This window comes from Lissotriton helveticus, chromosome 7 (assembly GCF_964261635.1).
Source record: "Lissotriton helveticus chromosome 7, aLisHel1.1, whole genome shotgun sequence".
NCBI classification, from domain to species: domain Eukaryota; kingdom Metazoa; phylum Chordata; class Amphibia; order Caudata; family Salamandridae; genus Lissotriton; species Lissotriton helveticus.
The window spans coordinates 719666337-719691320 of NC_136068.1; the positions used below are offsets into that span (position 1 = coordinate 719666337).

Here is a 24984-nt window from a genome sequence, read left to right on the forward strand (position 1 = left end):
GAGTCATTTATACACACATTCACCCTACTCCAAGGATTGGTGAAGACTAGAGGAGAGCTGCTGGATTTTATACACTATATACATCTGCAGTTTATCGATATTACCATGGTTTTATTTTCAAGATGCATAAAAACACTCCACCATTATTGTCAATGGATCTACTAGTAAAAGTTAACAAATGGACAATAAGACCTGCTTAATTGTCCATTTATTTATTTTTTATTCTAGAGTTAAAATCTCCTAGCATGACCTTACTTTTATTCATTCTATTTCAATAATCATTTAAAACATTAATAACCTAAAGAGAAAGAAAAATTAAATTCAAACATTTATATTTAACAGTTCAGGAAAGTAAGCATAATTATATTACCAAGATTTCAGGACACGGACCTCAGCATCAGGATAGAACAGTTCCCAAAAACCACCTCTCTATTCTTTCTTGATGTTCACCTACCATCAGGACTCCGCACCCATTCGAAAAGTTAAAGTCCAGAAAAATGTCAAAGTCCTCGCACCATAAAATTCAATAATCCGACAGCCTGTCGTGGTACAAAATAAAATCGGAAAGCACGCTTTTTTCTTACTTCCAAACGTCCTCTTTTATACCCTTTTTCCCTAACTTATCTATCTAAAACTTGTAACTTTTGGGGTCTTTCTTTATTTTGATTGGTTAATCCAGGGGGTGGATGAGCATAACCTCATCACTTTATTGTTCGTATTTCCGCAAAGTCATCGTTATAATTCAAAAAATAAAGTCTCTATTGTCTCTTAGTAGTCCTTTCTGCTTGTGTCCTTTAATTTGCAATTTCTTCAAACTTTCCCATGCTCATGATGAGGGCATTCAAATTTGTTGGCACCGAATCGAGCATCCAGGCCACACTGTCCTTGTCCCACGCTGTACAGGCACAGGCTGCTTGCACTTCTCTCAAGTTATGTCGCGCATGCGTACATCATCTCAAACTCTGAGTCGTGGAAAACTTCCATTTTGGATTAGGCCGCATAGGCCACAATGGGAACTATTATAGAAACAAACACAATTAAATGTTAATTTTCAAAATATAGCCCTTCTGTTTACCTCACCCCATTCTAAGGTAACCTAGTTAGTTATTACCTAGCGGATATAGCAACACATAAGCATAGTTTACTCACCATTCACCATCATTTATGCCATAATTAGACATACAGAAAGCATATACATACAGATTTCGGTTAGAATATGACATTTGCGCACAAGATTAGCGTGACAACTTCACTTAATTAGTAAATTATAGTTCGCAACATAGGCAAATTAGTATCCCACGTGTATTTATGTGTGCACTCTATTCTATGTTGGTTATTGTCAAAACCACACGATTAGTACACGTTACTGTTATGAAGAAGTGACTTCACGAGGGGTATACAAAAAATGTTGTTTCCATCCTCGCTCCATCAGAAGCCTGTGCGGGTTTAAGGTGTTAACTCACTGTGGCAGGGAACCACACAAGTGTTCGCCCAAAAGGCGAGCTTCAAAGCAGAAGCCTCGTTTGAAGGGCAAATGTTAACCACTTGGGAGAGGGGCTGCTCTGTATGAGGCAGACAGGCTGGTACTCGAAAAGGAGAGGTGAAGCCACTTGCCAAACTGGTTTTCCAGGGACATGTAGCCCCTTTGTAGCCACACCTCTGGTTTTGGCTAGGGAGCTCTAGGGGTGGTCTCACAGTATTATCTCTTCCTGGAGCCAAGTGAGGGGTACTCCCATGTTGGAAGTAGGCAGAATGGTGCATCCAGGGATAGCCAGACGCCACATTTAGCAGGGAGAGGTTGTCTGGAGGAACAGTTAGCCCATTGGCTATCCACTGCACCTTATCCTGAGGGCATTGTCTGAGCATACAAAGGGCACCCCTGTCACCCAGAACTCAGATCTTATTGAACTGGAGAAGAGGACCAAAGAATGATTGTCCTGCTGCACCAAGGATCCCACAAAGAGAGGCTGCACCAATGGGATTGAACTTGCTGAACCTGTTGGCTAGCAAAGGAGAATGGACTGTGATTCCAAGGGTCAGTTTTCTGATCTCCTGTTCGCAGCACAGGGCCACAACAGCTGAAGAAGCGTGCTGGGGCAAGTTGTTAGCCCAGATCTTTGCATCACAGCCTCTCGCTGCCATAAAGGGCCGTGCAGGACCAGCACGATCACACTTCTATCTTCTCAAGCTTGGTGAAGCCCCTCTGAAATATTTATTAGAATCACCATTCACTGGTAATGTTGGATTTGTAATAAATATTTTGAAAAGATAACGTTTAAAAAGTTACCTTTGCCCTGCCTGAAGTCCCTGGAAGCTAATTCAATATTTTGTTCTTCCACTTCAGCCACCCAGTAATTAGCAGTTCAGTAATTGTGAACTTGCTCTCATGATTGGTACAAAAGACCTTGGGTGTTAGAAGGTGGTGTTGTGCCCTTGACAGGATGGCCTACGGGTTCGGCCCAAGGTATTCATTACTTTAAAGAGGACTACCCTGTTACAAGCAGGTGGAGCTAATACCCAGGCCTGCACCTTTCTTTTGTGCCCCCAACCGACTGACTTCCATCACAGTGGGCCTCTTGTTGACATCACAGTTCTTCTCAGGGTTTTCATATGAAACTTTGGGCACACTTCAAAGGAGGAAAATAGAATGCCAAAACAATTTGTGTGTATCCAGCGCCTGGTTACTGAAAGATCAGCTTTGTTCTACCAGACTTCTGTCTGAGTTTGTGGGTATAGGGATTTCCTAAACCTAGATATTCGTGTTAGACATGGGAAAGCACCTGGATTGCCATAGTACGCTCTTCCAAAGTCCTAAGTCCAAGTTGAGTGTGGCTTAAGACTTTGGCCATCTTGAAAATGCCCAAAGTGGGTAGGACTAAACCGGGTACTTTTACCCCATTATTTAAGGTATACCTCAGGGTCATTACCACCCACTAGCTCTTGCCAGATAAATGTGTCATCTCTGGGCACTTAAGAACACTCCTAAGCCAGTGGAAGAAAAGAACATGACTGAACCTTCTTTCTGAGATCTCAGAAGAGCCTAGAAGACTAGACCTACGTTCCGTCTTGTACCCAGGATTAAGGGGTCTCCAGGGGTCATAGCGCTGATCTCCTTTAAAGCTATAGAGGTACAACAAACTTCAAGAGGACTTTTCCTCCAACTAATCAGCTGGCCAATGGCGACTGGACATGAACTGGAACCTCCTGTTGGCGCCTGCCAGCCTCCCTGTGAGTTTCTAAATGCCTCACCTGCGGTCCTGGGAGGGCTTTAGCAGTGTACACCAGCGGTGGATTGGGATATAAAGGACAAAAGCCAGAAGATTAAATCTTTGACGAGGATGAACCTAATTAGTATATCAGAACTGTGCTCCATCACGATTAGTGACAAAGTGCGCTTAGGTTCTGCTTTTTTTTGTTGGGGTAGGAGGCTGTGGTTTTTTAGTGAAATATAGTGCAGTTAAACAAACTCAATTCTTACTGTGTTTCCCAGTTCAGTTCAGTTCATGAAGCTTTATTCGGTTCATTGAAAAAAATGACCATAAAAGCATAGCAAACAGGCAACAAAATTAAAAAAGTACATACATATTTAAAAACTCATACTTTTTCTAAAAGCCATAGATTTACATATAAAACTGGCAGTTTTAAAACAGATATCAGGGTGGTCCAAATTATACAGCAAACACATAGCATCCTCCACATTTAACACTCCATATTTAATAAATAAAGGTTTTAAAAAAGAGATCCTCACATTCTGAAATAGGGGGCAAATAAGCATAAAGTGCATTGTGCTTTGCATAGAATGTCCGTCACAGGGACACGGACCTACAGGGGGCTTTTTAGGATGTGGGAAGGCCACTAGTACATGAGCAATGCCAACTCTTAGTCTGGTCAGTACAAACCTATGCGTTGGCCTGGTTACTACATTTAGATAACATTGGAATCCCTCGACAGCAATATATTTATTGTAAATTTTGACTGAAGCGAGGGAGTTGGTTGTAACTGAACGTTTAAGAGCCTTATGACACATAAAAGTCTTTTTAAGATCCAACTTCGCAAGACCTCTAGGGGGGCAGTTCTCTAACAACAAGTCGATATCAAAGATGCTTTTATAACAATCTACAACATATTTAAGCCAAGATATCTGCATACAGTTGTCTAATTCGAGGCAGTCCCTAATTATAAGTTGATTAAATTCGGTTTCTTCCTTGAGCCAAATTGCTCGATAAAGCAATGAAGGCCTAAGTGAGGCAAGCTCTGTTAGATGGGAAACCCCTGCCTCTCTGTGGATCAACTCTGTTGAAACAGATTTAGGGAGGCACAATAGTTTCTTAAGAAAGTTGTTTTCTTCTATCTGTAGACAATCAGTTTTGCAGTAGCCCCAGAGCCCCGCCCCGTAAAGGGCAATGGATACACTACGTGCCTTGTAGATTTCCAGCATATTCTTGATTCGCCTATCCCCCAGCTTAGACGCAAATTTGAAAATGCCATAAGAGCTTTTGCTCATTTTGGTTCGAACATTCGTTAATTCCTCCCTCCATCTACCATCACTAGTAAAAGTAACCCCCAAATAACAAAAACTGTTCACATTCTGCACGTTGACCCCCTCAATAAAAAAGGAGTGCTTTCTGCCCACTTTAGTCCCACAGATCATAGTATGGGTTTTCTTCTTGTTAATCAACAGTCTCCTGCTCCCAATAAATTCGGTGAACTTGTCCATCAGACGCTGTAAACCAATGGGTGTCCGAGATAGGAGCACCGCATCGACTGCGTATAGCAGGACTGGGACGCTATCACCTGCAACTAGTGGTGCATCAGCCTTAATAGTTTTCAAAGTGGCTTCAACCCCATTGATAAAAAGGGTAAATAAAAGGGGCGCAAGGACACAGCCTTGCCTGATTCCCCGTTGAACATTAAAATCACTAGTACATTCCCCACTGACACCATACCGGACACATGTTTTCAGTTTACTGTATAGTCTAGCGAGAAAAAAGATAATTTCTTTCGGGGCACCCATATCAAGCAAAACTGTCCAAAGGAGTGAATGATTAACCAAATCAAAAGCACTGCTAAGGTCAGCAAAGCAGAGATAGATGTTACCGGGTTTGGCTCTGGTATACTTGCCTATCAACAACTCCAAATTCAAGCACTGATCTAGGGTCCCTCTACCCTTCCTAAATCCATATTGTGAATTTGCAAGTATACCGTTCTCATCAGCCCACTGCTCCAATCTGAAAAGCAGAACTCTGCTCATAATTTTTACAGACGAGTCGAGCAGGCTGATGGGCCGGTAGTTACTTGCCAAGGCTTTGTCCCCCTTTTTATAAATTGGGACTATAATGGAGTCACCCTATGTTGGTGGGATCATGGTGGTTACAGCAGCGTTAAGTATCAATGGGAGTATTGGTCCCCAGAGCTGCGGTTGAGCCCTGTAGACATCTACCGGGACTCCATCTGGCCCCTGGGCCTTACCCCCCTTGCTATTTTTAATACCATTTTCCACCTCTCTCAACGTAATATCTAGGGATACTACGGGCCAAATCCTGTTATCGTTGGGCGTCATGGAATTATCTTGAAAGATCGCAGAAAAATGGTTCACCCAGTCCTCGCTACCTACATTAGATGAAAGATGCGGGTTTTGTCATCTTGGAGGAAAGGGGAGTTAACAGTGGACCAAAACAGGCGACTGTCAGCAGCTTCAGCTGCCTGTGTAAGATGCTCCCAGGCTTCCTGCTGTAGTTCCTTCTTTCTTTTACATAGCGCATGTTTATAATCAGATCTTAAAAGTTTGACTCTATCCTTGTCTCTAGGGGTATAGGCCAGAGCTTGTTTGAGTAATGAGCAGGGACGTACAGGTATGGTCAAACCATCCAATCCCTTTCCCTCCTCTGCCTACTTTTTCCCCGTAAAGATGTTATTAATGACAGTATTGATATTTAAAAAAAGAGTCATAACCTCCGCAGGCGGGCATCCTAAAGATAAAATAATATCAATGTCCGTCCTGCATTCATTTATGATTAAAGGTTCCACTATAGCCGAATTTTCACCTTTCCATCTTAGCCTAACCCCATTAGGCCTGTGCGGCTCAATATTTAACAATACTCTGATAGGTGGTTCGTTTCTAATCATCCATGTAGTAATTTGCAAACTGATAGTTATGGTCGCTCAGGGAGGATGTATCCTTGACCTTAATTATGCAATGGGGTACCAAGTCAGATGAGACCATGACATGGTCAATTATGGAGCACACATTCCTTCCAGTGAAGGTGGGAATTGAGCACTCACTTCCCTCCTGTGCAGTACTCAATAGCTCTAGATCAAACGAGACCATAGTGCTGTTAATTACCTCTCCATACACATTATGTGGGAAGTGGGCCATATTCTCCCCATTATTAGTTAGGATCCCACAGACCCTAGAAGAGGATAAACTACATACTTGTAAATTAAAGTCCCCCACCCAAACAAAATTAAAAGTGCATGTTGCTTCGCTTACCAGCTTCATTAAGACACAGGATAGTTCATCTATCACTTTGTGCCGAGAGTTAGTAAAAATATTATTGTAAAAATTAATTAAAAGCACATTAGTGCTATCCGGTAGACGTACCCACAAGATTTGTGAGTGCGGTTCGACTAAGAGATGTTTGATGATAGTCAACTTAACATCTACAGAGATAAGAATAAGGAGACCTCCCTTAGCCCTACCATGGCTTGATTCAGAGGCATCCAAGCTGTAGCATGTATACCCTTCAAGGCTAGGTTTATTAACACACCACGTCTCTTGCAGGCATAAAATATCATAGGATCTTACAATTTCCTCCCATTCTACTTTAAATGCCTTAGATGCCCACCCAGCAATGTTCCAACTTGCCATAGAAACCCCCACAGGATGACAGTCATTGGCGATGTTGACAGTATTTTTAGAACAATTACCTCTATTACTTAAGTCTGACCCTGGTGCATCTATACAGCTTCCTATGGCAATCCCTGTAGCAATCACTGTATTCTCAACTGTCTCATTTGCACAGTGAACTACTGTCCCACTTACAGGATTGCCCATATTGGCTGTACATCGGTCCACTTTCGCCGAGCTTGCATTGTCCTTGATGGTGCTCAGAATTACTTTCCTCCCAGTCCCAGGCCCCATCTGATGTCAATCACTTGGTACACCATTCCATTAACCGGCGAAAAGATAGTGTCGCAGTTAGTTGCAAGGTTGGTGTTATGTGTTGCAAATCTATTACCACTGGGGACAAGATTCAACAAGGGGGTGGGCAAAGTGGAACTGCCATCAGTAAAACCAGAGTTGAAAGTAGGTAGCATTGGTCTGTTGCCATTGTATATGGCGTTAAAGTTGAAAACCCCATCTCTACAGTTTTGCGGGGGGCAACCTGTTGAGATGATTGTAGAAGTAGCCCAAAGGTCTTGCGGCTACATCAGTCTCAGACTGTGTTAGGGCAACTGCTCTAAGTAGGACCGTCGCAACATGTTGGGGGTGTTTGAAATTAATAATCACACAGTCACCCCCACAGGTCTTCCTAGTGTTACCTATCCAGTCAACCCTTCTGATAGATATAATTTGATCAGAGTAGTTGACTGGATAGCCACAATGACGGTTTAACCATGACACCGTTTTATTTTTTAAAGAGTCTCCAGACTCCTGAGCCTGGTTTAGAGGCGGGACATTGGTTAAAACCACAACATAGGGTACACACTCTGGTGGGAGATCTACTGGGCGGCTGCTTGTACCCACATACATCCTGTCAGGCCCCGCTGCAGCAGTTGATGCAACTGGCGATAGCATGGACCTAGGTCTATTAGGGGCTGGTAGTGTACTTGTACTGGAGTTTACACCTGCAGGCCCTAAGGTCGCTGGTATAACCACCGGTACCTGTACAGATCGTCTCGCATTATGTACAGGTTGGGGTTTCGGATATGTCAAAACAGGTGTCACCCGTGGTGGTTGTCTTCCTGCATTTGGGACAGGGATGGCAGTATTGGGGGCAGTATTAGTATGGCGAAGCCTTCCCTTGTCTATCTTTGGTGCAGGTTGAGGACATGTATCAACTCTAACAAAATTATCCGACTTAGCTACATGTTGATCCACCATAGCCCCCAATCTGAAAACCTCGGCCGACAGTGCTTCAATTTTAACTAATAAAGGCTCCACAACCAACTTTAGTTTGTCGTCAATACAGCTTAGTAACTGGTCAAATTGGTTAGTATTAATGGTAACATAATTGTCCTCGGTAAAGGTCCCTTGATCACCAGTATTCTCCTTAGGGACAGTGTCCTTTTTTTTCCTGGCTGAGTGGCTTCCTCGTTTAAGAGCAGGTTTCCTACATGCTCTCATGTAACGTGTAGACCTAGTGGATTGTTGTGGAGTGCCATCAACAGTCTCAGAGGGATCTGGTGGTTCCTTCTCTGCAGTACGATCAACTGAAGCTTCTACTGGGGCAGATTCGGCATCAGTAATGGTGTTATCAGTTTCAACTGCCAGATATGTATCGTTAATACCCTCGTTAGTGAGGTCCACTGGTAAATCCGATGGAAGATCAGGTAAGGTGCCCTTCCCTAGCGATTTCCTTCTATCACAATTAATTCTGCTGACAACTTTAACTAAATAGTTGTCCGTTAGGGTAGTTTGAATAGACATGGTTGCTAACGGATCAAAGCAGCAGACAGTTACGAGGCAACACACAAGGGATCGTAAGTGCTAGGGACGCACAAACCTTGCTAAATGCTTAAGGAGCAGCTTTCAGCCCTAGGAGTAAATACTGGTACTCACAGTTACAACCAAGGGGGGTGGCCCATCCCGTCCCGTCCCTGGTCGTCCCCTGACGGCCACAGACGGTCCCGCCCTTGTCCCGGGCTTCTCCCGGGCGCGCCCGCGCGCGTCCCACAGGACTCAGCGGCGGGGTTTCCTTTATGCGCCTTCCGGCGCTTCCTCAATGCGGCGGCGGCGTCTTTGCCACAATAGGGCTGCTGGGAGATGTAGTTCCAGATGTCCCCCGGCGGAGCCAAGCCCGGCCAGGAGCACCCACAGTAAGGAACCAACAATGGCGGAGCCAAGCCCGGCCGAGGACAAACAGCGGAGCCAAGCCCGGCCGTGAGCAGCTACAGGTGAATTGCGCCTCCTGTTTCCCTTATTTCAGTCTTTTAGTGTTCAATGCCCCCAATTTATAATGCAGTTTATTCTATGGTAAACACAGGTAGCCCCAGCCATATTATTCGTGCATGCCCAAACGCACAAGGGTTAAAAACAGTAGAGTTGAGCCAAGATCCAATTAGTGTGGTGGCACATAGATAATTCTGTTTGACAACTATCTAATTGAATAACTTCACAAATTAATCCCCTTGCTAGAAATTTACCTAACTTGTTGTCGCCTTAGGACGTCAACCACTCTGCCAGGAATGGCATCAGCACGAACATGGTTTCTCCCTATGACTATATCGATGTATCGTAAGTTCCCAGTGTGAACCCAGCATTCTTCCTTTACGCAGTGCCGGATATGTTCCCGAGAGCAGCAGTCCTCTCTGGTACTTCGTCAGCCCCATAAAACCACATGGGGCTCCACTTGGCATCCTTCATTTGGCACCAAGTGTTACTATGGTGCCATATGGGTCTGCCTAACGCTGCCTGGCTTTAAGCCTATGCTAGGACACTTGATGGAGTTAACACCCCCAATGCAGATTTTTGACGCTGACCGACACCACTTTCAATGCTGATCCCAGCCCCAATCTTGGCACTGGTAGGACTCCACCTCAACCTCACAAATCTGCACTAGCACCTGCCCAGAGGATGAAATCCAGAAGAGTGGCCCGGTGCCTCTTGGAGGAACAATATCAAGAGTTACCCAGTACCCAAATCCACATACTTTTTGACTCAAATTTAGATCAACACTCCCGAGATAACCAGGGAATGCTGATTAAATTGAGCTCTACCCCCTCTGAAGCATCAGGTATTTTTTGCCCTTCAGAATGCCAGTGGGCTGGATATGCCCCCAGACATTGATATTGATTCAGCTACTGGCCCTCCACCTCGCAGAAATAGTATACTTCCACGCAGGAAGGCGGCTGAAGTGCTTCCTCCCCTCTCCTCTCCTCTCATTTGAATAGAGGCATGATATCCTGACAGATGTGCAAGTCTGTTGTACAACATCGCCTGTCTTTTAATTAGGCTCTTTATGGTGTCGAAGAGCTATAGGCTAAGCCCACCTCGTGCCCAGTGTTGCACTCAACCATAGCATGCTGGTCCTGGCCAGTCCTGGAGACCCAGATTTCTTTTGGTTTAATCTTTCCCCAGAAACCTTAGTGCTACAGCTGTCTCCTGAACTAAAGTTGAAGCCAGAGACCTTTCCTACCTGTTCCCCAGTCAAGAAGTCAAAAATGCAGGAGGGAATTTAAAAGAAAATATTTTCTACAGGCAGCCTGGCACTGCATTCCCTGAAGGCTGATTGTTTAATGGGGCCCTACTCCCACACCCTTTGGGAGATGGCGGCGATGGTGGTCCGCAACTTACCAGAGGATCTCAGGGGCTACATTGCAGTGGCGGACCTTGATAGTCAGGATACTTCCCAACATAAAATTAAAGCTGGATACAGCCAACTGCGTCACCTGAGCTATGAGTTCTTATATGCCATTAAGGCGACATGCCCTGGCTATGCGCAATGGGGTTCTCGGCATATGTTGAACACGCTCATGCCCTCATGGACATGACCTTCGGTGAGTGCAAATTTGTTCAAAGTAGAAGCAGCATTAATCAATCAATCAATCAAAGACATTTATAGAGCGCACTACTCACCCGTGGGGTCTCAAGGCGCTAGGGGGGGGGGGGGGGGGGCCGTTACTGCTCGAACAGCCAGGTCTTGAGCTTCTTCCTGAAGGAGAGGTGGTCTTGGGTCAGTCGCAGGTCGGTCGGGAGGAAGTTCCAGGTCTTGGCGGCCAGGTAGGAGAAGGACCTTCCTCCTGTTGTCGCTCTTCGGATGCGGGGGACGGCGGCGAGGGCGTGGCTGGTTGATCGGAGGTGGCGCTTGGGAGCGTAGAAGTTGATTCGGTTGTTGAGGTAGCTCGGGCCTTGATCGTGTAGGGCTTTGTGTGCGTGGGTGAGGAGACGGAAGGTGATTCTTTTGTTGACGGGGAGCCAGTGCAGGTCTCTCAGATGTCCGGAGATGTGGCTGTTTCGTGGGATGTCGAGGATGAGTCTGGCTGAGGCGTTCTGGATCCGCTGGAGTCTCTTCTGGAGCTTGGCGGTGGTTCCGGCGTAGAGGGCGTTGCCGTAGTCCAGTCGGCTGGTGACGAGGGCCTGGGTGACAGTCTTCCTGGTCTCGGTGGGGATCCACCAGAAGATCTTCCGTAGCATGCGCAGGATGTTGAAGCATGACGAGGAGACGGCGTTGACTTGTCTGGTCATGGAGAGGGAGGAGTCCAGGATGAAGCCCAGGTTGCGTGCGTGGTCCGTCGGTTTGGGTGCGGTGCCCAGGGCGGGGGGCCACCAGGAGTCGTCCCAGGCGGAGGGCGAGGAGCCCAGGATGAGGACCTCCGTCTTGTCTGAGTTCAGTTTCAGGCGGCTGGTCGTCATCCACTCGGCTACATCTTTCATCCCTTCGTGCAGGTTGGCTCTGGTGGCGGCGGGGTCGTTGGTCAGGGAGAGGATCAGCTGGGTGTCGTCGGCGTAGGAGATTATGTTGAGGTTGTGTTGGCGTGCGATGGCCGCGAGGGGGCTCATGTAGACGTTGAAGAGGGTGGGACTCAGCGAGGATCCTTGAGGGACGCCGCAGATGATTTCGGTGGCCTCTGACTTGTACGGTGGTAGGCGGACTCTCTGTGTTCTTCCGTCGAGGAAGGAGGTGATCCATTCCAGTGCCTTCTCCTGGATTCCGACGTTGCCGAGGTGCTGCACTAGGGTGCGGTGGCAGACAGTGTCGAATGCCGCGGAGAGGTCCAGGAGGATGAGGGCCGCTGTTTCTCCGTTGTCCATCAGGGCTCGGATGTCATCGGTGGCAGCGATGAGGGCGGTCTCGGTGCTGTGGTTGGCTCGGAAGCCAGACTGTGAGGGGTCGAAGGATCCATTTGTCTCGAGGAAGGCGGCCAGCTGTTTGTTGACGGTCTTCTCGATGACTTTGGCCGGGAACGGGAGGAGCGAGATGGGACGGTAATTCTTGAGTTCGGTGGGGTCCGCTGTCGGTTTCTTGAGTAGAGCGCTGAGTTCGGCGTGCTTCCAGCTCTCAGGGAAGGTGGCGGTGTCGAAGGAGGTGTTGATAATGTCCCGCAGGTGGGGTGCGATGACAGCGTCGGCCTTGTTGAAGACGTGGTGAGGGCAGGGGTCGGTCGGAGATCCGGAGTGGACGGAGTTCATCGTGCGGACGGTGTCTTCGGTGCTGATCGGAGTCCAGGCGCGGAGGGTGGTGGTGGGTGGCGTTGCTGCGGTCGTGGCGTGCGTCGGTTGGATGCTGAAGCTGTTGTGTATGTCCGCGATCTTGTTGTGGAAGTAGGAGGCGAGGGAGTTGCAGAGGTCTTGCGATGGGGTGATGTCGTTGTTTCCGGCGTTGGGGTTGGAGAGCTCTTTCACGATGTTGAAGAGTTCCTTGCAGTTGTGTGCGTTGTTGTCCAGCCGGTCCTTGTATGCATTTTTCTTGGTGGCGCGGATCAGTTGGTGGTGTTTCCGGGTGGCGAGCTTGAGGGTGGTCATGTTGTCCATTGTTGGTTCCCTTCTCCATACTTTCTCGAGGGCTCGGCAGTTCTTCTTGGAGCTCTTGAGTTCGTCGGTGAACCATGGGGTTTTTCTGCTGCCGGGTCTGCTGGGCGGGGTCCTCAGAGGGGCGAGTTCGTCCGCGCAGTTGCTGATCCACTTCGTAAGGTTGTCGGCGGCCTGGCTGGGGTTCGCTGAGCCGGCAGGAGGGTGCTGGCTCAGGGAATCGGTGAGCTGGTCGGCTGTGATCTTGTTCCAGCTTCTTCGGGCAACCTGTTGCTGGTGGTGGTGGATCGTCGTTCTTTTGAAGGTGAAGTGGACACAGCTGTGGTCCGTCCAGTGGAGTCCTGTGGCGTGGCTGAAGGCGATGTCTTTGCTGGATGAGAAGACGGCGTCGAGTGTGTGTCCGGCGAGGTGGGTGGGGGTGGACACCAGCTGCTTGAGTCCAAGGTTGGCGAGGTTGTCGAGCAGGGTGATGGTGTTTCGGTCGCTGTTGTTCTCCAGGTGGAAGTTGAGGTCCCCCAGGAGGATGTAGTCGGCGGAGGGGAGGGCATGCGGGCTGATGAAGTCGGCGATGTCCTCGCTGAATTGTGTGCGTGGTCCCGGGGGTCGGTAGATCAGGGTGCCTCTGAGGGTCGTCTTCGGGTCGGTGTGGATCTGGAAGTGCAGGTGTTCGGCGGTGGTTAGGGTGTCGTCGGTGTTGGTCGTGATGCGGATGGTGTCCCTGTGGATGATGGCGATGCCTCCTCCCACCTGGTTGGCGGTGCGGTCCCTCCGGGTGATCTTGTAGCCCTCTGGGATGGCGATGGCGATGTCGGGCGCTGAGGAGGCGTTCATCCAGGTCTCCGTGAGGAAGGCGATGTCAGGGGCTGTGGTGTCGAGGAGGTTCCAGAGTTCGATGGCGTGTCTGTGGACGGAGCGGGTGTTGAGCAGGATGCACTTGAGGTGGTTGCTGCTGGTGTTCGGCTTGGCGGGTGCTGGTGCAGGGTAGGTCCGGATGCAGGCGAACTTGCAGGCGTGGCAGCTGAAGGGTCCGTGGGTGTGCTTCGGGGTGGCTCGGTGAAAGCTTCAATGAAGGTAGAACCACTGCAAGATCATTAGGGCTGCAGTCATCAGAAAGGGCTGCTCCTTTTGCAGACCTTCAGCCTGTGCCAGTGGTTTTCAATTCAGGCAACCCTAATCCACGGCGATTGGCCAGCAACAGCAAAGCCCCATTGTCTGGCAATATAGGGGCAGAGGCAAGAGATCCCCCCCCCCCCCCACATACAAGGACACTGCAGTAGTTCATCTGTGAAGGAGCAGGCTCTTGTGGTGGGAGGACGGACATCCTCTTTTCTGCAGGCCTGTATGGCAATCACTTCAGACTAAAATTTCCTGAAGATTGTTTAACAGGGGGTATGCCTTACTCTTCCTGCAGCATCCTCCCTCCTCATCATTCCCTTCCATCCTGGCTAGTTCTGTCTACAGATCTGCAGCAGGAGGTGCATGTCCTACTGCAGAAGAGAGCAGTGGCATTGCTTCCAGAGCAGGAAATTGGGCAAGGGTGCTATTCTTATTACTTATTGGCTCCCAAGAATGATGCAGCCTTCATCTGATCTAGACTTTAGGCTTGTGAACTTTTACCTTTTACCTGTGCAAGGAGGAGTTCAAGATTCTGGCCCTGGCTCAGGTCCTTTCCGCTCTGAATACAGACTGCTGGCCGGTGACCCTCAGCCTGCCAGAATTGTAGTTTCATAAACTGATCCTGTAATCGCAACGGAAGTACCTGCAATTTGTGGTGGGATTCACTCACCACCAATTTACAATTCCTTCTTTTGAATTAACATTAGCGCCTCTTGTCACCAAAGTGATGGTGGTGTTGACGGCCCATCTCAAGAGTTTGGAGATTGTGGTGTTTCCATACCTGGATGACTGGCTGCTCAAAACTGGTTTGATGCAGATGGTGGTGTTCCACCTTCAGACGACAGCATCACTGCTCTTTGCCTTGGAGGGTTCTCGATCAGTGTACCAAGTTGCACCTGAAGCCCTCCCACCTCTATCACCTTTCATTCTTCTCCTTCAGCCCAGCCGCTTCTCAGCCGATACTCGGCGGCGGTGGGCGCCATCTTGAGTGAGGCAGGTGGGGACAGCGCTCAAGTCGGGCCGTCCTTCCCGCCCTCTTGGTGTATTTAACTGAGCCCATTCGCAGCGCTCGGTGCCTTTCAGAAGCTCTCCCTGGTGAGGGGAACTGGGGCTGCGAGCTGCAGAGGAATTTTACTGATGTGATATTTAGAATTGTGTTTTTAAGAATAGCGCTTCTGGAGCGTTTTTAATCAATTTAAAAATCGCCTTACTTTATCTTTGGGGGATGTCAGTATAAGGGGAATTGAACTGCTAGGTACTCTGACACCTCTATCACCTTTCATTCTTCTCCTTCAGCCCAGCCGCTTCTCAGCCGATACTCGGCGGCGGTGGGCGCCATCTTGAGTGAGGCAGGTGGGGACAGCGCTCAAGTCGGGCCGTCCTTCCCGCCCTCTTACTTTCCTATAAAATGTGCAAGGCGGCCAGACGGCGCAGCGGGCTGGCGCAGCGGGAGCGCCGGATGCGCGCCGAAGCCACGCCGAAGCCACGCCTAAGCCAAGCCCGTCTGCGCCCGTCCGCGCCAAGACCACGCCAGGCGCAGGGCATGCCGGCCAAATCGTTCCCATAATCAGGTATGACCCTCTTGAATTACGTTCATTGCGTTACGTTATGGGAGCCCACCACTGTAAGGGCTGTCTTCTCAGCAACCTACTCTGGGGCCCTTTCTCGTGTCGTCTCTGTAAGTGGACGTCCCTGGGTTTCACCGCCGGAGCACCTAAACCGCCCCCCCCCATCTAAGCAAAAGCTGGATACTTTTAAGGGAGGGCTCATTAATGCTAGGTCTCTAGCATGTCACGGTCAAGACATCCATGACCTCATACAATATCATGACTTAGATGCTCTTTTTATTACAGAAACCTGGCTTAATGATTCATCGAATCCCGATCTTGCAACCGCCCTACCCCCAGACTTTACCATCTTTAGGCGGGATAGACCCACTGGGCGGGGAGGGGGGGTAGCCTTTGCCATCAAGAAATCCTTCACGTGCCATACCTTCGACCTAGGCCACCTCAAGGACTGTGAGGGCATAGGCTTTGCAATCAAAATTAATGCTTCCATCTCCTTCTCAGGGGGACTTATCTACCGCCCCCCTAGGAATGCCACCCCCTTTCCTGGACTCCCTCGACGATACACTTGGATCACTCCTGACACATTATTCCACCTTCACTCTTCTAGGTGATCTGAACCTGCACCTGGAATCAGGCATAGACCCTCACACCATCAGCTTCCAACAATCTCTCAGCATTTTTGGTCTCTCCCAACTTGTTACTTCCCCGACACATAGGGCTGGACATACGTTAGACGGCATCTGCTCCAATTTGACAACCATGACCACATCCCCCCCGATTTCGCAAATATGGACCGATCACTGCCTTATCCCGTTTGCCATTAAGGTAAACTCCCCCATGCCACCGAGCGCCAAGCGCCTCCTCCCTCCTTCTTCGATCAATTGGAAGAAGGTGGCCGAACGTATCAAGTCAGACTCCCAGCTTTTGGCCCCGCCCCCCATCTTAGTTGGGGATGTAGTGTCCGACTCTTGTAACTTCCACATTTGGATTGACAAAATTGTCTCAGACAACTCCAGTCCGAATCGCCGCCAGCTAGTCCGCCGTAAAAGAAAGCCCAATGCCCCCTGGTATACCCAGTCCCTCACTGAAAGCCACCTCCAATGTAGGATCCTAGAAAGGAAATGGAGAAAAACTTACGACGAAGCCTCTAGGCTACTCTACATCCTACAGAGGAAACTTTATCTCTCTAGCATTAAAGCGGCCAAAAAGGAGTACTTTACCAAAGCCATAGAGGAAGCCCAGCAAAAACAACAAATGGTCTTCTCTATAGTTAAGTCCTTCACTCATCCCAAAGCCCTCCTACCTGAAATTCCTCCATCCCAAACCCTATGCAACCAAATTGCTGATTTCTTTATAGATAAAATCGCTAACATTCAGAAAGATTTCCCTCAACCCCTTACTACCACCCATGACGCCGTTACAATTCCCTCCACCTTCTGCAGTTTCTCACCAGTTTCCCTTCAACAAACCCATAAGGCCATCTTGGCCTGCAAATCGGGAGCCCCCACGGACTCATGCCCCCCTAGCATTCTTCATCATCTCATCGAGGCTGTAAATCCCACGATTAACGCTATTATCAACGAATCCCTCGAATCAGGCATCGTTCCCGATGACTGGAAAAAGGCTATAGTAAAGCCTTTAATGAAGAAGCAAAACAAATCCCCCACTGACCTCACTAACATGCGCCCAATTTCTTTACTACCCGCGCTTGGCAAAATCACGGAGCAGCTAGTATACGGCGAGTTAAAAACCTTTGTAGAGAACAATCACCTTCTGCACCCCCAACAATCAGGATTCCGTCCCGGCCACTCCACTGAAACCGCCTTGATTGAATTATCTGATTCTATCAAGTTCTTGCAGGATGAGGGGAGACAGGCTGTACTCATCCTGCTCGACCTAACAGCAGCGTTTGACACCATCTCGCATGTCATTCTTATCAACAGAATGCGCGAGATCGGTGTGACTCATACTGTGCTGACATGGATTACATCGTTCCTGTCCAATAGATCCCAAACGGTTTCACTAGGTCCCTACCTCTCCAGAGAAAGACCAATTACATCAGGAGTCCCCCAGGGGTCCATACTTAGCCCTCTTTTTTTTAACATTTATATGACCCCCTTCCTTGCACTGATAGAATCCCACGGAATCCTCGTTACATCGTATGCTGATGACACTCAACTCGTCGTCACCATCGATAAAAAATGCACGGATGCAGTCTTTAGATTTAAGAACTGTCTCTCCGAGGTCTTTCTATGGTTGAATAGTAACCACCTCAGATGTAACAGTGCCAAGACTGAGATCATACCCCTAGGGAAAGACTTGTCCTTTTCCCCAAAAGACTGGTGGCCAAAAAACTCAGAAGCCCCGCCGAGTGCTGTTTCCTCGGCACGCAATCTTGGCATCCAATTCGACGCATCCCTCAGCTTTGATGACCATGTTCGCATCACTGCCGGGAGCTGTTTTAGTCTTATTAGAACACTGAAGAAATTCTTCGACTTCCTCCCCATCTCAGCCAGAAAATCAGTCGTGGTTGCTCTAGTCCTCTCCCGACTTGATTATTGCAACGGACTAATGGCAGGAGTGAAGAAGTCCACCCTGAGGAAACTGCAAAGTGTTCAACATGCGGCTGCCAGACTCGTTCTTAAACTCCACAGAAGGTCCTCAGCCTCAGCAGCCCTCAACACCCTCCACTGGCTACTTCTTCACAAAAGAATTTTGTTTAAACTCCTATTCACTGTATTTAAAGCCACTAGAAAAACTGGTCCCTTGTATTTTACCAAGCGCTTTATGTACTACAATCCTACGCGCTGCCTGAGATCCTCAGGAACCCACCTTGTCGTTATCCCAAGATTTAAGTTAAAAACGCGAGGGGGGAAGACCTTTTCCTTCCTAGCATCAAGAGCTTGGAACAACCTCCCCGTTAACCTTAGGCTAGCTGCTACTGAGAGCCATTTCAGGAAACTCTTGAAAACCTGGGTATTCCAGCAATCCGACTCCTCAGTTTTCGCAGCCATCTGATTCATTCATCACTATGTTTCTTTTTCTGCACGCTCAGCGCCAAGATGCTCCTTCCGGAGCGATAGTCGCGCTTTACAAAATCCCATAAATATCAAATATCAAATATCAAAACTTCCTGCTCATATGGACAGTACTGGATATGATCTTACTCTGGACCTTCCTCCTCTACAGAGGAGCCAGGACAGAGTGGCGAAACACAGGCCCCCACAGCACAGGGGATCCCTGAGCTCCAGGGGGCCCTCTAAGCACAGTACCCTGGCCTGAGAGCTGGTGACTGACTCCTGAGCAGGCCCCTCCATGTACCTTGAGGGACCCCCCCCCCCCCACACACGTTTTTTATGCCACTGCCAGGACATTCAGGATATGATTTTCATGTTTCTGTCTTGAGCTCGAATTTGAGTCCTTATGGCTCTACTACTGCTCAATCTGTTGGCTTCTTGCATCCTTCTGGTCTCCCACGTACCCTGGCACGTAAGAGCCCTCCATTTATGCCTCAGCAAGCAGTGGTTCCAGCATGAGACTCTATTGTAAACTCCATGGACGCTGCAGTAGACTTATCCTGATGGGGAACAGAGGAGGACCTGTCTTGAGGGAGGTCCTTCTGTCTTTCATCAGCAGTGGCCACGGTGGTGACAGATAGGTTGGATTGCACATTGGGGAAACTGGAGATTGGAGACCCCCAATCACCAGAAGAGCGTAGGATGCACATCAATCTGCTGGAACTCCGGGTGATCTAACTAGCTTTCCCAGCAGTCTCTTCTGATCTCATAGACAAAACATCCACAATGTGGTACATCAACAAGTGGGGGATGAGGTGTCACATTATCGATCAGAATGTGCTGAGGCTGTGGACTTGTGGCTAGTAGCAAACCGTCTGGCTGGTTCACTCAGTTTCAAAGCTGACTGCATCCTTCGGCGTGATCTTGCCAACTATGAGGTAATTTCCACCTCCTTGGGGCATGTTTTTAGTGGGTCTTGGGCCACTTGCATCCATTCCCGTTGCCCTGTTATGTACCCTTGAGCATCCATCTCACGGAGCCTTGGGAGATGCTTTTTATTTGAAGTGAAGCTTCCACTTCATTGTGTTTTCTCCCATACACTTGAATCCTCAGGTTCTGGAGAATATTCACCAGGACCATGCCCAAGCAATTTTCATTTCCCCAGACTGGCCGAGAAGGGTGAGGTACACAGAACTTTTACACCTTGCCCTGCTTGCTTCTCTGAGTCTCCCTCAGAGTGGACCCTCTGCCTAATCAAGGGGGTCGGGTCCTGCACCACAATCTTCAGCAATTACTCCTTTGTGTGTCAAGATTGAGTGTGGTCATCTGAGCTTTTTTTAACTTGAGCCGGCAGTATTTGACGTGATCCTACCAGCACATCCCTCCTCAACAAATTCAGTATATTCGTTGAGATGTATAAGTTTGTGACATGGTGTGCAGGCAGACTAACTGACCATTTGAAAGCATCTTCGGCCAGCAAATCATATTGTCTTTGATCCGACAAGATGTGCAATGCATTGGCAAAAAAGGAATTATCTCAGGGCATTTGATGGCATTCCACCAGGACTCAGCCTTCAACCTCAGAGTTGGCTAGAGGAGAGCGGGTGGCAGACATATGTAGTTTACGAAAGTGCAAGTAAGAAAAGAAGATGCAACATTTTGGGTACAAACCACAATAAACCATAACAACATGCTTCATGTATGAAAGAAACTGACGTCTCCATATGATATTAACAAGCTGAACTAGAGAGTGTGCAGTGCTTTGTACAGACCTTCGAAGCCAGTCTTTGGATCACAGTGCAATAAATAGATGAAGGAGAGCACCTACCTGTATGAGCCGCTCTGTTTTACAGCGCCACAAAAAACAGAGAAACCCTATTTGTTAGAAGTTTCTGCTAGAATAATCAGGCCTCGATGATCTCAGTAATGAGGAGCAAAAAAACCTCGTGTATCCACAAGGATTGAACGAAGAAATGCGCTCTCTTCATTTCACTGTCACATCCTTTGTTTGCTTCATTTTTATATGCACATACGAGTTTAAATAAAGCAGCTGTAAATCTAAATTAGATAAAAGTGAGGGTATTACTCCTTAAAGCTGCAGTAAGTGTAGGATAGGATGCATTATTTAGACAAGAAAGATCTAGAGCTAAGAATGACCAGTATTTATTCCTTGGTGCCAGGAAAGGTTAACATGGCGATTAGTAAGAAAAGATGATGGTTGCAACACAATAGATTGGGCACCAAATGAAAATGAAAATAAAATGCTATGTGGTTTCCAACTCAAATGCAAGTGATACAGCGCTCGGGGTTTTATGTTGATCCTACATGCACATCCCTCGGAGACCGCCTAAACACGTAAACAAAAAAAGTGACATTAACCATTCTTATAAAAAAGTAAAACATCCTGAGCAATTATTAGTACAAAATAAAAAATAGTGACCACACGTCAGCAGTAGCGGGATACAGTCCACAGTTGATAAAAACATGGTGAAAGCGCAATGCACCAGTGGCGGGGCAAACACAAGAATAGGAAGTGAATCTATTGACTCAAGGGGAGATAACTGAAACAGACCGAATCATCTTATAGTTAACAGGGGGCAGACTCAAAGACCTCCTTATGTATATGTTAAAGTACTGGTTACAGTGTTGTCTGTAGTGAGATCATAAAAGAATAAGCCATCTCAACACCTGCACAGTTTGCAAAAGATAAGATTTCAACAAGCAGTCTCGCAAAAGTAAGGTCACAGTACCAAGCACTCCCCTCCAGGAGCTGTGAAAACAGGCATTTGCAATGCAATAGGTCTCACATTTGCGAGAGTTTAAGCTATTGGCATTGTAAATGACAATGCCTTTCATTTATGTTTTAAAAACCAACACGTAAATAAAAGGCATTGCCATTTACAATGCCAATATCTCAAACTCTCACAATTGCGAGCCCTATTGCATTGCAAATGCTTGTTCTCCCCAGCATCGCCTGAGCTATGAGGCACGAGCCCTGGCAGGGGGAGGCAGAGCCTGTCCGGCAGCTCCTCCTCTGACGCCTGGAGATGCGGAGTGCGCGCACGGCAGGGGCTGCAGTGTGCATCTATGCGGCCGGCTCTCTCAGTGCCTTACCTGTAACATGGCAAAGACAGCCGGGCTGCAGAGGAGACCGGCAGGGGGGCAAGAGAGGCAGGGAGACGGAGCATCGCCGAGAGACTGAGGAGAGGGGGGGGTTCAGCAGCAAGAGAGAAGGGAGAGGAAAAACAAGGGGAGACAGAGGGATAGAGAGAGGATGGAGACAGAGCGCCGATAAGAGGGAGAGTGGAAGAGAGAGGGATGAGAGAGACAGGGACGAAGGAGACAGCGGGAGGGAGGGGGAAGAATGCAGAGAAAAAAAAAACGAAAGAGAGGGAGAACAGTCAGGTTAAAGAGGCAGCAAGAGGGTAGAAAGAGGGGGTGACAAGTGGAGAGAGAATAAAAAGTAGAGCAAGAGGGAGGAGAGGTCAGGAGAGGAGAAAGAGGGGCATGGCAATACAGAGTTAAAGGAGAATGTTCATGTAGGAACATGGAGAGATAGCAATAGTATAGATAAAAGAGAAAAGTCCTAAAGAGATAGGGAAGAGACAGAAAGAGGGGCAGCAAAGTAGCAGTGGAGGGGGGCAAAAGGGGAGCGGTGAAGAGAAGGAGAGAGAGAAACTGAGAGTGGAGGAGGGACAAAAGGGAGAGGTGGGGAGAGAGGTGGCTTAGCAGCAAGCACCAGACAGGAATGAGGAGTTGGGGGAAGGGAGATGGCCCGTGGACTTTATTTCCCTGTTAAAACTTTAGACAGACTCGCCCTGCGGACTGCTCGGGCTCCGGCCTCTACCTACCCGTGCACTATTTTTATACTTCGCCTTTGACCGTCTCCTGCATTCTGACTCGGCGTTCAGGCTCTTGTCTCAACTCTTCTGGGCGCTGGACTGCATGAAGATGGCGTCACCTGCACGGGGCAGCACCTCGGACTTGGGACCTGCCTGCAGGGGGGCCCTACTGCGGCTGCTTGTGCCTGGCGGCTGTAGTGAAGTGGTGGTAAGCCCCGCCATGCCTTAAATACAGCGTGAAGCATTTCGTAAGCGGGGAAGTTTAAAACAGATCACCGAGCCGCGTGCGTACATGCAAGCCTTTGTTTACAGGAAAACGAAAGTGCCTAGGGACACCCTGTGCGACAGCGATGCCACCGCTCATTGCGTTACTAAAGAGGTGACCAGATCTCTGGCAAACCTCAAAGTCCCCAGGCCAAACTTTTAACGAGGCCAAGAAGGATGGAGGAGAGAAAAAAACATAAGTGCGGCTGAGACGCAAACAGGGTCTCCAGAGAGGACTAAGGTGGGAGTGGAAGCGGGGAGGAAGGAAGGAAGAGAACAAGACGCCTGGTAGGAAAGAAGGAGTGAGGGATAAGGAAAAGATTGGCAGTGAAAGTCCGGAGGGAAAGAAGTAGAGAGACACGAAAGTAAAGTAGGGACGGGAGCAAGGTGGGAAAGGAAGGGATAAGAAATAAAGTAAGGAAGGAAGGAAAGAATAGTGGAAAGAGCAGCAGACGTAGAGGGTCTAAGAGCGAGGGGGCTGTGCCTAGCACACTCATATGCAAGATCCTGAGACCTGGGGCAGGCATGAGTTAGTTGCTGGTACTTTAGCCTGTCGTCCCTGCACCGCCCGCTCATCGCCGACCTTCAGAAGCCTTCAGGGGTCCTGCTACTCCCACCGCTTCTTACAAGGGAAAGTAATCCTGTAATCATTGAGAGAGCCTACCCCTCATTATGCCCGGCGTGAAGGTATCACCGCCGGCGGCCCGATTCGGCGTGAAAACCGGAAGTTCGGGAGCGTCACGCCTGTCGTGGGGCGGGACTTCCACCTGCTGCGGGAAGCCGAGAGGAGTAGTGGTTACGTGGGTCTCCCATGCCTGAGGGAGAGCCCCGCGGTGGCTGCAGAAGTAAAAAGCCCTGGGTCAGAAGTGGCGGCTGAGGCCGCCGATACAAGTTCGGGGCTCCCATGAGTGAGGGAAGCCCGCGTGTGCCAGGTAATGCGAAGCGGAGGAGATGAGACCAGGGGAGTCCTGAGGCTGACAGAGCCTGTAGCAGCGACAAAAGAGCCCGGTGAGTGGGGCTTAGTTGTACAGTGGGGGCTGGTGCGTGTGTTTGTTTTGTAGTGATTGAGTACGTGTGCACTGGCTGGGGGCGGCTGCTACGTGTGTGTGTGTGTGTGTGTGTGTGTGCTCGCGTTCACAAGTTGCGTGCACTGGCTGGGGGCGTTCACAACTCTCGCCGTGAGCCTAATTAACGCGGCACCAAGCAACAGCGTGCACATCTCATACATGACATGCAAGCACGTCTTCACAAGCGCGTACACCCGTGCAAATCACCAAAAGCCCTGCTCGTGCCCATCTCCTGTCCCACCTCCGAGGCGAGTCCACAACAATAGATCTCGCTGGCGACAGCGCTTCGCGCTGCGCCTCCAAGTGCGAGACCTAAAAATCAGTATCCGCATTGCTGCTGAGGGTCAAAAATAATCCGACCTGTAAAGGCAATAAAACGGTTTTTATGTACAACTTACAAATTTTCATCACCATTATTGATGCAAATTGTCCGTTTGATGAAGCAATATGGATGTCTATATATGGAAAAGGAGGCCCACTGCTGGACATCAAAGATTGTTGTAGAGTATTCCTCCACAAGCTGTTTGTGAACCCCAAACAAGTCTAATGTCTGTTCAGAACAAAGGGGAAAAAACAATGTGTGTAGATTTTTTACTTTCCCGAGAGCGTTATCCAGAATAAGGCACTCGATGATTTTTTCAATTGCACCTCATTTATGTAGCCATCTCGATCTATACATACCAAACTCAAACCATTAATGAAAGCGTTCTTTTCTTTGCAGACCTTTCCAAAGTAAAACTCATGCGTTACGATGACCCTGTGCTGGGACCGCGCCGTGTTCCTGTCCTGGGCAAAGAGGATTCTGGGAAGACTGCCATTTCCGAGAAGGCAACGTTCCACATTGACCTTACTGAGAAGAAAGTGCACATCACGGATAATGGACTGAAGGCAGATATCGGAGACACAGTCGTTTACCTCATTCATTGAGCGTTGTCCACACCCAAGTTCTGGCCCAGAAGCTGCTGTACGTTCAGTTCACATGAGGCAAACAGCCCAGGCCCTGTTGCTTCACAAAACAATGTCTGCGTTTCATATGTTGTAAAATAAAGGCCATTTTAACAGTAAAAAAAGAAACTTTTGCCACAAAAACAATTATACTTGTGGGGTTGTAAAAGTAGGTAACACTTTTGGGATTTTTCTGCCATACATACCCCACTACTTGAGGCTCACCAGTGGCTTCCATTTCAGCTCAACTATGATAAATTGCCTAGCCTGAACAGCCATAAATGTTGTAGTACGAATGTTGCTTGGTTATGTTGACATTTTTAAACAATTTCTGCAGTGCTTTTGTTTGTACAACTGTGACTACTTCCACTGTAACGCCTGACAGTAAATGTCAACTGTTCAGATCAGGATTGTTTGGGTGAGTTTATACTACCCACCTTACAAAGCTCTTCAATTGTACAGACGCTCAATGGG

At 48.4% G+C, this 24984-nt stretch overlaps 1 protein-coding gene across 1 annotated transcript in view; it reads left to right on the forward strand.

The window, feature by feature from the left end:
- Nucleotides 1-24639, forward strand: part of LARS1 (leucyl-tRNA synthetase 1) — a 238577-nt gene extending 213938 nt beyond the window's left edge. The window contains exon 32 of the mRNA XM_078653048.1: nt 24287-24639. Coding sequence (XP_078509174.1) covers nt 24287-24492 — 206 coding nt within the window. The 3' untranslated portion in view covers nt 24493-24639. The remainder of the gene's footprint in view (nt 1-24286) is intronic.
- The last annotated feature ends 345 nt before the right edge of the window (nt 24640-24984 follow it).